The 13,605-nt window shown below is 46.5% G+C and overlaps 1 protein-coding gene across 3 annotated transcripts in view; it reads left to right on the top strand.

The window, feature by feature from the left end:
• The window catches only part of BRINP1 (BMP/retinoic acid inducible neural specific 1), an 87,725-nt gene that overhangs the window by 17,142 nt on the left and 56,978 nt on the right, over positions 1–13,605 (top strand). For all 3 annotated transcript variants that reach the window (XM_069031988.1, XM_069031989.1, XM_069031990.1), the window contains exon 2: positions 10,582–10,849. In XM_069031988.1, coding sequence (XP_068888089.1) covers positions 10,632–10,849 — 218 coding nt within the window. In that variant the 5' untranslated portion in view covers positions 10,582–10,631. The remainder of the gene's footprint in view (positions 1–10,581; positions 10,850–13,605) is intronic.

Below are 13,605 nucleotides of genomic sequence, written 5' to 3'. Positions count from 1 at the left end.
ATATAATGCATTCTAAACATTTAATACAATACATTCTAAACATGTATCAATACAATACATAATATCTGAAAATGTCAAAACAAATTAATTGAAACAACACAAAAATAGTGTGTTTGTTTCCTCAAAATTAAACATTTCAACATGACTGAAATGAAGAGAGAAAATCCAAATTATTTGTTTTGACACTTTAAACATGAAAAAGTTTGTCAAAATTGACATGTTCCCATGCAACGTTTCGATTTTGAGGGAACTGTGTTTTCCTGCAAAAAACTCTTCTGTCAAAATTTTTTGACCAGCTCTACTTACAGTCTATCTAAACAGACAAGCATCACAGCCAAGACTCTCAAACACTCCAGGTGGTCAGGAGATGGATTAAGCACAGAGCAGAGCAGTCTCAGAGAAGGAAATAAATAAAGCTCACAGCTAGAGGTGGCCTCAAACGTGGGTATCAAAGGGCTGCAATGTTTGAGATGCTCAGAGCTGAGTGGTGTTGAACTTTAATCCCAGAAAGGACTTAATTCCTTCAGTTTCTATTTTTTTTTAGCATATCTGTGTTGCAGAACTGGTGCACTGATGGGAGAGGGTGTTTGTGATGCCAGTGCAGATCCTCAGTATCCTCTGGGATTTTCCAGTTCTTGGCTTTGGCTGGAGTTTAGCTGGTACCAGCCTTCTGTGCTTGACAGATTAATACTGGTAAGGATGAGATGGCTTTATTTTCCACACATCCTTCTGGCCCAGTGGAAATCCCAGGCTTAGAGCTTGGGGAATAGGTAGAAATGCAGTGCTCCAGGTGGATTGGCTCTGGGATTCAGGGCTGAGAACAGCTTTGGGTAGGTGTTCTCCCACCTTCATGGTACACAGATTTTAAATCTTCTCATTATATAAATGCAGTTACAGGTTAATGTGAGTTTCTAATTTAATATGTTGTTCCAAATTAAGAGTTAAAATGATATTTGATTATCTTTTTGCAGTGAGATCCAACCCAAAGCTCATTGACTTCAATAGACCTTCCAGGAGAACCTGCAGTGGCAGAGCCTGCGCTTCAGATTTCTGACTTCTGCTGCAGAAGCTGCCCATGAAATGCTGTTATTTGGGGCCAATACTCATTCTAGCTCACGTTCCTAACCTGAATTGAAGTGCAGTGCATCTAACTTCTCCTCTGTGGGGTAGCAGGGCTGCAGAAGGGACAGATCCTGGGTGTTTTCAGCCTCAGAGCAGTGTCCTGCATACCTAAAGCAGTGATTTGTGTAACTCACCTTTAAGTGATCCCCCAGGGAGTTTCAGGGATACCAAGCTGACATCAGGGACTTCCTGTGCTCCCCCTGGCCCTACCTGCAGCTCTGTTTCTCCACAGAAGCCTGAGCCATGCCATTCTCGGCAGATCCCCCCCTGCTTCCAGAGTGTCCTGGCAGGAGTATGCACAAGGGTGTGAGACAGCGGCTGCAGGAGCCAGGGGGACTAAATGCACAGAGAGTTTTATGGCCACAACAAATTCCTGATCCACTCAGTGGGATAAGGAAGGTGGAGCTGCCCAAGGCCAGAATTTGCAGCTGCCAGCTCAGAGTCCCTTTTCTCTCCCCTCTTCAGCTGCCCCTGCTTCTCTTGTCTCCATCCAGCTGAGTGGTGGCTAAATATGGTGCCCTGAGGAAGCTCCGATGGTGCTTTTCATCCTGGCAGGCAGGGCTGGCATTATCCAAGCAGCAGGAGCTGTACCAGGAGGATGGCCTGTGGATTTTAACCCCTTCTGCTCCTCCAGTAAGAGTGGAGGAACACAATAACCCAGTCAAAGGCTAAGCTGCTTTTTGAGGGACAAGACAAATGGGAAGATAAACCATTTGCGAGGATCCTTAGGCAACCTCAATTTCTTTTACTGAAAGAAGCAGTGGTAGTTTGCATTTCCCAAGCCCTATGGAGTGGGATCACTCCATGTGGCTTCAGTGGTAAAGTCTCTTCCCAGGAATGAACTTCAGAACAGAAATACTGCACAGACTGTCAGGTGTGGGATAAGAGTTGACTTTCTTGGATTGAATATTACATTATTGCTCTCCAGAGGAGTTCTGGCATCAGTTTTTTCCTTCAGCCTCTTAGCTCACAGGTCTCAATTGTTGCAGTGGAACATGTTAGAAAGGCAAGACTGGCACCAGGACAGAACAGTAGTGAAAGCAAAGCCCGGGATTTCTGGACTCTGTCACAGGCCTCATTAAACTGAGCATTCAGATTACTCTTTCCTAAATTTCTATTAAGAATTGCAGGGAATTCCATGATTTTTGTTCAGTTTATTGTGTCTGGTTTGCAGGTGTTTCTTTTTCCAAACTGTAAGAACAGTATTAAATGAATTTGGATATTTCCTCTTGTGCATAAATTACAAAATCTATTTCAGCTCAGTCAAAACACACAGCTTAAGAAAACACTTCATTTTGATTTTGAATATATGTTACTCAACATGTAATGAAAAACAAAACACAATCTTGAACCAATCCCTTCCAAACAGAACACTCAACACATTCTGTTCCAAAGAAAAGCTGACTTTATCAAAATGCCTTTTGTTTCCCCCTTAAATCAACAAATTTCTACAAAGTATTTTGCCTCTGATGAATTGGCATTTTCCTGACATGAAATGAGCAATCCAAAATAATTCTAAGCAGCTCTGTGGCAAGTCCCAGCTAATTCTGGAATAGTAGCATGAAGGTGCGTAGGAAGGGTACTGCAAGGAGACGTAGCACTGAGCTGAGACGTAAGAAATTTGGGTTGAATTCCTGAAGCAGTTTTAAAATGATCTGGAACAAGCCATTAATGTACCCTGTGTCTCAATTCCCATCCTGCAGAATGAAAAAAAGCAGCGTTTCCCCATCTAAAGCTACTGCAAGGATAAAAATCTACTAATGCTTGTAAGATTACTGGACTTAGATATGAGGTGTATAAGTAGTAAGGAAGACAGAAGATAGAGCTGCGTTTTTGTGTAACTTTGAAAGAAATTATGGGGAAGTGGACTAGCTAGGACAGTACTTTAACAATAGCAGGAATAATTTCAAGTTCAGGGCAGTGCTTAATAGAAATCACTGCTCAACACCCACCGTATTTTTTTTTTTTTTTTTAATAAGCAGCTCAGAAAAGTGCAATTTATCATCATTATTATTATTATCATCTATATTCATTCTATCTCTGCCATTTCATAAATGAGAGGAGTTCCTCACAAACATCTACAAAAGCGAGCTCATTATCCAGTCTCGCTATTTTTAACTCTCATTTGTGACAATAGCTATCAAACTCTTGCCAACAGTTGGGCTGCTGGTGTGCTGACACCGCTGCTCCACGGCCCGCTGAGCGGGATTAGCTCACTGTTCCCTTGCGTTCCCCCATCTGTCCCCGGCCATCTGCTGTCCTTGCTCTCCTAAATAGATTGTGCGCTTTTTGGGGCATGGGCCGCCTTGCTGGTTGCTGTCTGTGCAGCACCCACCGTTCCAGTCTCGGATTCAGCAGGACTGGCTTCAGAATCACAAAATCGTGGAATGTCTTGAGTGGGAAGGGACTCACAAGGACCAGAGTCCAGCTCCTAGCCCTGCCCAGGACACCCCAGCAATCCCAGCCCATGCATCCCTGAGAGCGTTGTCCAAACATTTCTGGAGCTCTGTCAGTCTTGGAGCTGTGCCCATTCCCTGGGGAGCCTGTTCAGTGCCCAGCATCCTCTGGGGGAAGAACTTTTCCCTGATATCCAACCTAAACCCCCCTGGCACAACTCCAGCTGTTCCCTCAGATCCCATCACTGGTCACCAGAGAGAAGAGATCTGTGCCTCCCCTTCCACCTCCCCTTGTGAGGAACCTGAATACCACAAGTTCTCCTGAGTCCTGTCTTCTCCAGGCTGGACAAACCTCAGCAGCTCCTCTTATGGCTTCTCCTCTAGACCCTTCACCATCTTCATGACCCTGTGACACTTCACCATAAACCTGTGTCCACGAGCAGAAGTTCCTTTTAACTAATTTCCCAACGTATGGAGAGCTGTGAGAAGGTTTCCAAGCAGAGCCCTGACCCAGGTGTCTGTGGAGCCTGGAATTCAGAGCAGTGACTTTGGCACCTTGACCAGTAGATTTATGATCAGGACTTTTGGGGTTTGACTCCCTCTGTCCAGCGCCACCTGATTTTGTGACTTGGTGCAGGTACCTGCTACTCTTGTTTGGTTTGAAGCTGCCTCTCCTCCTCCTCATCATCACACCAGGATTTTATAATTAGCTGAAGTGCGGGCACAAACGAGCTGAGAGCGGGTATAGAGCTTTTTTAATTCTCTCCTCCTTAAAGGCAGGGAGTAATTGGGAGTTTCTGCACAAAAACTGCTCCCTTTAGGCTGCTGGTTGAACTCCATTAATAAAAAAGGCTTTGTGGAGTGGTTTTGTTTCACTGAATATTCTGACAAGTTGTAAGCAAAGTGTTGACAAACTGAAAAGAAGAAAAAAATCTTTTCTCCTACAAGACATCTGGGGTCAAAAGTGATATTTTTATCACTGTTCCATCTTAAGGGGGTGGAAAGACAAATCAAAAGGAGAAAAAGCTCCAGTAGTTTCAAATAGAGATTTGGAAACATTTCCCCTTTGAGCTCTCACAACCCAAACACTGACATCTCCCAATCATTATTTTTTTCTGCATGAGCAATTTGGCAAAAGTGAAGTGAATTTGTGGACTCTGTTGGTGTTATTGAAGAAGTATTTCTCATCTCCTTGCCTTTCCTCACCCAAAAATATTTCGGCTGATGAATATCCCGCAGGTCTAACCACTCATGCATATTTAAAACTGTAGTGGTTAAAGAGTAATGCAAATTTAGACACTAATCAGAACAGAATTACAGAGATTTGGGGAGGGATTAGCCAATCACTGCCTGAAATAGTGAAATCCCACTTCCATAAAGAAATAGCTTTACAACCATTTGGGATTTTACGATGTTGTATGCCACAGTCACCCAGAGAGTCAGAGCCACTGCTGAGTTGCAGCTCCAGCCCTGACTCAGTCAGATATCAGTGTCTCCAGTCTGAGCTGTAAAGACATCTAGGTCAGAAGTGCCCAAATTCTGTTTTCCCAGAGCTCAGGTTTATCCACAGCAGTTCCTATGACTTAAACTCTGGCAGATTGGCTTCCCTTTCCATCCACGTTCCCTGTATTCCTCTGGCCCTGACAGAGGAAAGGTGTCCCCAGCTTGGTTGGGTTGCTGGGCAGGGTTTCCAAAGGACAAGCAGGGCTGCTCCTGGCTGTTGTCTTTCCAATACTTTCAGGGGCCATCTCTCAGTTAGGGGCAGGACAGAAATGTTACTGCTCCACAAGTTAAATTAAATCGTAAAGGTGTGGGGCAGTAATTACCTGTCCAGGAATCTGAGTGCACAAACTCGAAGCAGGGATAGCTGAATAAAATCTAGAGTAGCACATCCCATACTTAAAATTAAGGGTACACTTAAGCTGCTCACTGAAAGGAGGTCAGATGTTCGTCACTTTACAGGGCCGAGCTCTAAACTAACATAAGCTCTTTCATCTCTCCCCTGACACTTCAGCCTCTTACTAATTTATCAGCATCCTAAAGCAGTGTGTGAAGTTGCTGAAGAGCAGAAGTGTTTCAGATACAAATAGCAATTGTTAGCCTCTTCCCTCTGGTAAATGGCAGCAGGCAGAAACCTCTCTCAACCTGCCAAAGACCAAATGTAGGACACAAGGAAGAATTATTGGTGCATGAAGCTTAAAGAGATAGGGGACTTATTCCTTTACTGCAAATAATGTGTTCAGTAATTTCTTTTTCCTGAGTCTGCATTTCTGATGGAAATAGTTCACAACAATGAGCATGGGAAAACAGAAGGGATGTGTTTGAGATCAATTTGGATCTAATGGAAGGGATAAATGAAAGGTACAGGGGTTAGAGGAAAGGTAGAAAATCCCAGGAGGCAGAGGAATGTTCACAGCAAACGATGGAGAGTCAGAGCACCTGCATCCTGTCTGCCTGTTTATAGCAGGGATCTGGGGCTGCACAGCCTCCCTTGGATGAAACAGACCTTGCAATATAATTTTGTGCAAAATCTATCACTCTGAGCTCTCCCACTGTATAAAAATTACCTTTTAAGTGGCTAAGTAGACATCCAGCTCTATTCTTTTCTTCTTATTTCAAGAAACAATGGGAGTAACTGCACTTGCCTGCCTTACTAGAGTGCTGAGAGCTTTAATTAATGTCTCTAATTCAATTTGAACTCCTTGGATAAAAGGCAGTGCCTTGTGACAGCAAAGGTATTGCCAAAAATAGAATATAATTAAAACACAGATATCAATCACAAAGAAATTAAGTGTACATTCAAATGCAACTTGCACTTTACAGAAAATACTTGCCTATTTTTCCTCCAAGAATCCTGAAGACTCATAAGATAAGGAACATTTAATGTTCCAGGCTGAATTTGTATTAGAAAAAGGGCATCTTAAGCCACCTAACAAACTCCAAGGGGTTTTAAGAAGGATCTCCATGTGCACTGGGGGATGTGTCTCCATGCTGGACGGTGCTGGAAAATGACTGTACTATGACTCAGAGTCAGCACATCCAACATTTTCTTCTCCCACTGCTTGTTTGCTGTGAACTGGAGCCATGTCCTGGCTCACCCACGGATCATGTTTATTAACAGATGTGATGATTGCATGATTGTGTTTGTTGACACGAGCCAGAAGGACCCAGCTCACTCACTGCTCTGTCGTGCTTCTCAGTGGAAATGGGCTTTATAGCTGGATATTGTTAACAGCTGCCTTGCAAAGCTTGCTGAGATGGTTATCATTCACTGCTTGTAGGACAGAAACACCACTGGAGTCACCTGGGCAGCAGGTTTGTGTTTCAGGAGGTGCTACAGCCCGATTCTGGCCTCTCCAACAAGTTCATGATATAAATAGTCACACAAATACTATTGTGGCTCCATGTTGATAATTGGAAAGTCAGGCCAAGACCCCACACGTAAGGGCACTGCCAAAGGTCGTAGGGGGTGTTTGGGGCAGAGTTGAGCCAAACACTGGATTCTTGGATCAAAACTCAGTGTCTGACTCCCCCAAGTCTACCCTTTAGTCCACAGATTGCTTCTGTGCCAGATTTAGCTTTTAGTTAGCCTTGGGTCTCCCACCTAAGAGCTCTATACTTGGAGACTTCCCCTCCCTGCTTCTTCCCTGGTTCCTTTTGCCAAATCCATGAAACATATTTCACATCACTGGAGCCCCATAAAGACACCTAAAAAATTAATTTCAGATTCAAGCTTGTTAGGAGGTAGATTGAATGCACCTCACAATATTGTCTTAGACACAAGATAATCCCACTTTAGTAAGCTTTATAGCTTCCATGGGGACCAGCCCTGTGGAGTGGATTAATCTTTAATGTGAAACAACATCTCTACAGCAGCTACAGGGGGGGAAAAAGACACTACTAAAAAATTAAAGTTGATGGTGTGATAGTAGTCTGGACCCAGTTGTGCTCCACCATCCTCCATTGCCTCAGGCACCATTCCCTGCTCTCAGAACTGATTCAGGCAGCTTCCATGCTGGAGATGTGATCATTTCTTCAGTGGTCTCAAGGCATGTTCTCCCCATATCTTACCTCTTGGATAAGAACATCACAGCCCAAATCATCCTGACTCCAACTATGCCCCAAAGGAAAGGAAGAGAGGATGGAGACTTGTGTGTGGGGAATTAGGAACTATCTCCTCTCTTTCACAAGCTGATATTTCCCCAATGTATGATATTCACATGCAGGAGGACACACTGGGCTTTCTCTGAGGCCTATTTTGTTTGGCTCTTCTCATATTTCAGTTCTCACTTGCATCGTGCTGGGAACTGGAGGGGGGGCTGTCCCCAACTTGGGTACATAAGAGCTCCCTTCTCTCTGCAATAGAAATCCAATAGACAGTGAAATATTTAAGGGAAAACTGATCCAGGCTGGCAGATGAGGGGAGTAGCTATGGATGAGTTTAATGAACAGACAACCAAGGAGGCTGGGACAACATGTACAGAGCAGCTGATTGTTACCTGCACACCCAGCTCATGGCAAATATGCTGAGTTTGCAGCTGCTCACCCTGGTGGGACAAGAGCAGCCAGGCAGGGAAGGAACCTGCGTGGAGAAGCAGTAGAAATACACTTCTGAACTGGAATTTGGAGGTCCTGAGGTGGGATGTAGCTGGGAGCATTTCCCCTTGGGCTCATGAGTGAGTGGAAGCAGGGATGTTCTGTGGCCCATTTGGAATGTGCTCTGTTGCCCTCAGTTCGAGGCTAGAAACTACCCTGTTTTGTAATGTAAGGTAGAACCAGTCCTTGTGTGATGTGAGGGATTAAGCACTGAGAACTGCCCTGTTTAGGGCTGAAATAGGAGTCAGTGGTGAAGGCTGGTGTTAAAAACATGTCTCCAGAACGGGAACAACCTCCTCAGCCGGGAGCTGCAGGTACCACCAGGTTTAATAACAGTAATATTCCATCTGCAATTAGAAAGAAGTTTACATGGGACCAACAGAAAAATCAAACATTGGCTGACTTTCCCATACTTGATTGTTTTTTTCCACTTCTTCCTGTAATGCAACAGCTGAGTGCCGTCTTTAACCAGACGTACACAACTCGGTTCTGGCAAGTGCTGCTGAGCTTACTGCAGCTCCTCGAACACATGCTGTGCACACGTGCAGGCTCCCACACGCTCTGGCACACACAGAGGGCTCCTGAGCTCCCCGGCACACCCAGGGCTCCAATCCACCTGCACAGCAGCCTCACACACTCATTGCCATGGGATGCAGCTCTGCCGTGCTCCAGGGAAAGCTCCTGGAGCAGAGGAGGTAGCCATGCTGACCACCAACGCTGGTGGCCTCTGGTCTGTGCTCTGCTGCTCACACCAGCCAAGGTTCACACACAGTGCTGGGAATGCGGGTGGCACCTCTAGCACACCTCTCCTACACTTTCAGCAAAACTTTTTCTTTCTGGGAATTACAAACTTTTCAAGTGCTTACAGAGGACTCAGACTCAAAACCAGAAGGTTTTCTGGAGATGTGCAAAAAAGCCTGGCGTGAAATCTCACTGTGGCAAAGCTTTGAGTAGCCTAATTTCTCCTGCTTTAAAAAATATCTGCAGGCTCTCTGCACTGTATTTTACAGAAACAGGTGGGTATCACCAGTCCTGAGGACAACTTGTGCTCCCAGAGTTGGGGGAGCAGCCTTAAGATCACTGCTGGCCCAGCTATGCCCACAGTGTTGGCATATCCTCCACAAAACCCAGAAGGCAGGAGGAGGAACCACTTGTAAGTGTGGAGAGGACTTTTTCCAAGCAGCTCCCACGGGCGAGGAGCACAACCCGACAGGCTGAGCTGCTGCAGCCACACAGTGCTTTGGAAGCAGGAGGGGACTGTGCTGGGTGCGGGGTGACAGCTAAGCAAGCCCCTCACCTGCCACCACAAGAGCGCGTGGCTTTGCCTGGACAGGGGCACGGTGCCAGCAGCCCGACTGCGGAGGCGGATGAGCTAATGGCTGAGGTGCTGGAAATGGGAGTCAGGAGACCAGGGCTCTCTTCCAGCTGTATCCATGGCTTGCTGTGTAACCTTTGGCGAGGCACCTTACCCCCTGGTTCCCTTCCCACTCACCATATGTCTTGTCACATGCCTGGGAGAGGAGCTGGCGTGGCGCAGGGCTGTCTCTAGCCTCGCTTTGCCCGGGGTGCAGCAGGGCAGCCACTCTTCCACCATGGCAGTGAGAGTGTGTCCTGCTCCAGGTGCTGGGAAGGATCCCCTGAAGCTCCCTAGTAAATCTCCCTTGCTGAATATGCTTGTTCAGCATTCACTGTGTCATCCTGCAGAGCCTTGATCTTGGGAAGAGCCTCGAGGTCCCACCATATGAAATAGCAACAGACCCCATCCCCTGCACCACACACACCTCCCCAACACCCCAGCAGGAAAGCAGGCTGAGGACATTTTTATCTGTCAGAGTCTGGCAGGATTTCATAGTTGTGTGTGTCTGTGTGTGTGTGCCTGCGTGTCTGCGTGTGCTTGTCGCTGAAGCCTGGGTAATTATTTTGTTTTATTTCTTTTTTTGGCAGCACTTGAAAGTAAAAGCTGGGTCTTTATAGATTGCTCAGGTTGCACAGAGTAGATTACAGATCATCAGAGAGACATGAAAGCAGAAGACACGTTTCTCTGGCACAGCATTAAAGGGACAATAAAGGGGTAATTGTAGCCTAGGGTGCAGCCACCTCCTGTACCCAGCCTTCACTTGCCTTTGCAGCACTGTGGAGAACTTCATGAGGGAAATGATGGAGAAGTTGGGGTGAGGATGTCTCAGGTCAGGACCTGGTTATTTCAAAGGTGATATATGCTCAGGAGGTTAAAGGCACCACTTAAATACATGAATAAAACACTGCCAAATACTCTAAGCTGTAACACAAGCAAACCAAAGTCTTTTAAAACTTGATTTTTCACATCTGTTTTCACCCTGAGAGATGGTTGTCAAAGGATCAGAGCAATTCCCGTTTTTAATCTCTCTTTCTCTCTCCCTCCTCCCTCTCTTCCCCTTCGTTTCTTTTTCTCTCTCTCCTTCCTCCTATCCCCTCTCTCTTTCAACAGGACTCCACAGAATGGAGCAAGAATGAGAGGAAAAAGGCAGACAGAAAAGCATGAACTGGAGGCTTGTTGAGTTCCTCTACCTCCTGTTTATATGGGACCATATACTCGTACAGCCCTCCCACCAGGACCCAGCTGCTACCAACCAACATGTCTCCAAGGAGTTTGATTGGCTTATTTCAGACAGGGGGCCTTTCCACCACTCACGGAGCTACTTATCCTTTGTGGAAAGACATCGTCAAGGATTTACAACCAGATATAAAATATACAGGTATGCCGGGTTCCTGGGGCTTGGATGAGTTTTTAGGTGGTGGGAACTCTGCCAGTTCCCATGGGCTCCAGGCTGGGAGTCAATGGGAGATGCACCATTGTCCCTGTTCCACCTGGAAATGCTCCTTTGGTTCCCCATGGCCCTCAGCTGCCAATGCACATTGCTTCGGAGGCTCGGGTGGAGTGCTCTGCTAGTGAGATGAAGGCACTGCAGTGTCATGGCAATGTGCAAAGCACAGAGTGAGATGAAAAGGAACTGAGGGGGTGGGTGTTCTTCATTCGTGGTGACAGACAGTTCACAGGCAGGTTCCCAAGCAGCTTTTTCAAATCAATGGAGCTCTGGACAGCCCAAGCCTCTGTACCAAACTCATACATGTGAACTGCCAATAGCTTCAGGTTCACATAAAGATGTCACCACGCACGTCAGTGTGACAGTTCTCACACTGCTGTGTAGGAGCCTTGGCTGTGTGCTGCCTACCACAGACTCTCTGAGGATTTATCTCCATGTATAAGTTGGACTTGCCTGCAGAACTGTGATCTTGGTTTAAAAAACTACAGAGAATTAAAAAAATCCTACAGAGGATAGGCAGAATTTGGATTTTATTTTGCCTTCTAGGTTTCTAAGCCTTAGTTGTTGCTTGTTTCAAACTCTTCTTGCCAGCTTTGCTATCTAGAACCACACTTTTTCCTCTTCATTTTAATCTGAAAAGCTGGGGTGCTTACATGAACATTCTATTAAATCAGCAAGCACTTTGGAGTGAAGGGGAATAAGCCAGCAAGTGTCAGGAGATTTGTGCTAAAACCCAAAGAGACTGGAAAACCCTCCCAGGCATGTGTGCATTTACATAATTATATGGTCCTGTTGTGCTTCAGAAAGACACTTGCAAATGCAGCTATGCAAAGTGGTGGGCAGGGAAGTGCTGGTGAACAGCCCATGGCACTGTGAGCGTGGAGACATGGACATGGGGATGGGGGAGCAGGGAATCACAGAGAATCACTGGATGTGTGCAGGGGGTGTTGTCCCATGAGCACGGAGCCAGAAGCAGAGTAACAGAGATGTGTGAGGCATCAGCTCTGTGTGGGGAAGAAAAATGAGTTGTTCTTGTCGTGCAGCCTCCAGGGAGTGCAGCACCCCCTCCCCTTGCAGCAGCAAGGGCAGGTTAAAAATATTGTCCTGGCTTGTCCTCTCCAAAACAGCTCAGGGGGAAGACAGCCCCAAAAACTAAAAAATATGCTGCCTTGCTTCCACTGGTGAGGTCTCACTGCCTGTGCACAGAGAAGCAGAGAAAACGCCCTTTCCCAAAAGCCTTTCTCCCTGGCTGTGCTCTGCCCAGCTCCCCTCCTGCCCTGCCTGCCAACACACACAGTGACCCAGCCTGCAGATCCCTGCCCTGCTCCTCGCCTCTGGCACTGGCTCTGCCCTTTGCTAAAGAGCTGTGCAGCCCGGGATGCCACCACGGAGTCTGCAGGGGCTGGGGGGAGAGAAGCACACGACGGATGTGTTCAGACGCATCTATGAACTGTCAGTGTGGGTCAGGCCACAGATCCATCAAGCCTGGGATCCTGTCTCTAAGCATCATGGAGAAACGGGTCTGGAAGGACCTTGAGAGGTCATTTAATCCTTGCCTCTTCCCCAAGGCAGACTCAGACATACCTGTGTCGTGTCTGACAGAGGTTTGTGGGGAACCTGGAAGGTTTCCCGTGACAGAGGATTCACACCCTGAGCAGGCAGCCTGTGCCGTGGCTTTGCCTCCTCCACTTTCATAAAGGAACCAGAATCTTGTTTGCATGTGAAGCCTGGGATTTGTTGTCCTATCTGTCAGGGGGTAAGGAACAAATTCCCTTTCAGTTTGTAGGAAACTAATGTGAATTTGAAGTCTTACCTCAGTTCAGGATGAACTTTATGTGGAAAGGGATCTGTTTTCTCTGTTTCTGCTGAGTATTGCTGAACCATTTACAAAGGCCACATGGAGCAGGCAGAGAACACAACACCCTCCTTCCAGCAAGGGAGAAAACAAGCATCAGCATTCTGTGTGTTAGGGAGGTGTCTGAGAGGGGTCTTGCAGATGGTGACTATGCTGGAGAAGTCACCATTCTCAAAAGAAACTGGAGATGAGACAAAGTCCAGTGGAAGTCGTTAGGGAGAGAGTTTAGAGAGGACTGCAAGGATACCCAGGGCATCTCATGGCAGAACGCCACACACTGAGCTGAAGGAGGGATCTGGCTGCTTGGGGAACACCAGCCATGTGTGTGGTGGTTGGAGCTGCTGGGAGCTGAGCACTTTGGAAATACAAGTCTGGGACAAACCTGCTCCTACTGTGGTCAGCTGAGGAGGAGGGGAAAGCCTCATGTGCTTCAGCAGAGCAGATGGAACGATCAGGTGGGAGTCTGGCTGGATGCTGGAGGGCTGTTTGTTTTTAATATCTGTCTCTGCCGGCAGAGTTGGTCACTTAAAAGCTGACTCCATGCATTTTTGAAGGGATATCAGACTCAGTCTGGCTATGGAGAATTAGTGGAACCACAGTCAATTCTCACAGTTAAGAGCTAGACCGTGCACACACTTCCCCAGAACATTCCATTTTACTGAACCCCACAGGGGTAAAATCTCATTTTGTGGGCTCCTTAAATTGACTTTGAGAATCTGTACAGCTGTTGGGATTTTGTCAACTGTTTAATTCCAGCATAGAAGCCTCTTTCCTACCAAAAGATGTCTCTCAATTGCTCTTTGCACTAGACTAGCCCAAGGGAGGCACATAT

This window comes from Aphelocoma coerulescens, chromosome 17 (assembly GCF_041296385.1).
Source record: "Aphelocoma coerulescens isolate FSJ_1873_10779 chromosome 17, UR_Acoe_1.0, whole genome shotgun sequence".
Classification (NCBI taxonomy): domain Eukaryota; kingdom Metazoa; phylum Chordata; class Aves; order Passeriformes; family Corvidae; genus Aphelocoma; species Aphelocoma coerulescens.
Note: the sequence above shows the minus strand (reverse complement) of the source record. Positions and strands in the feature narration are given on the sequence as shown.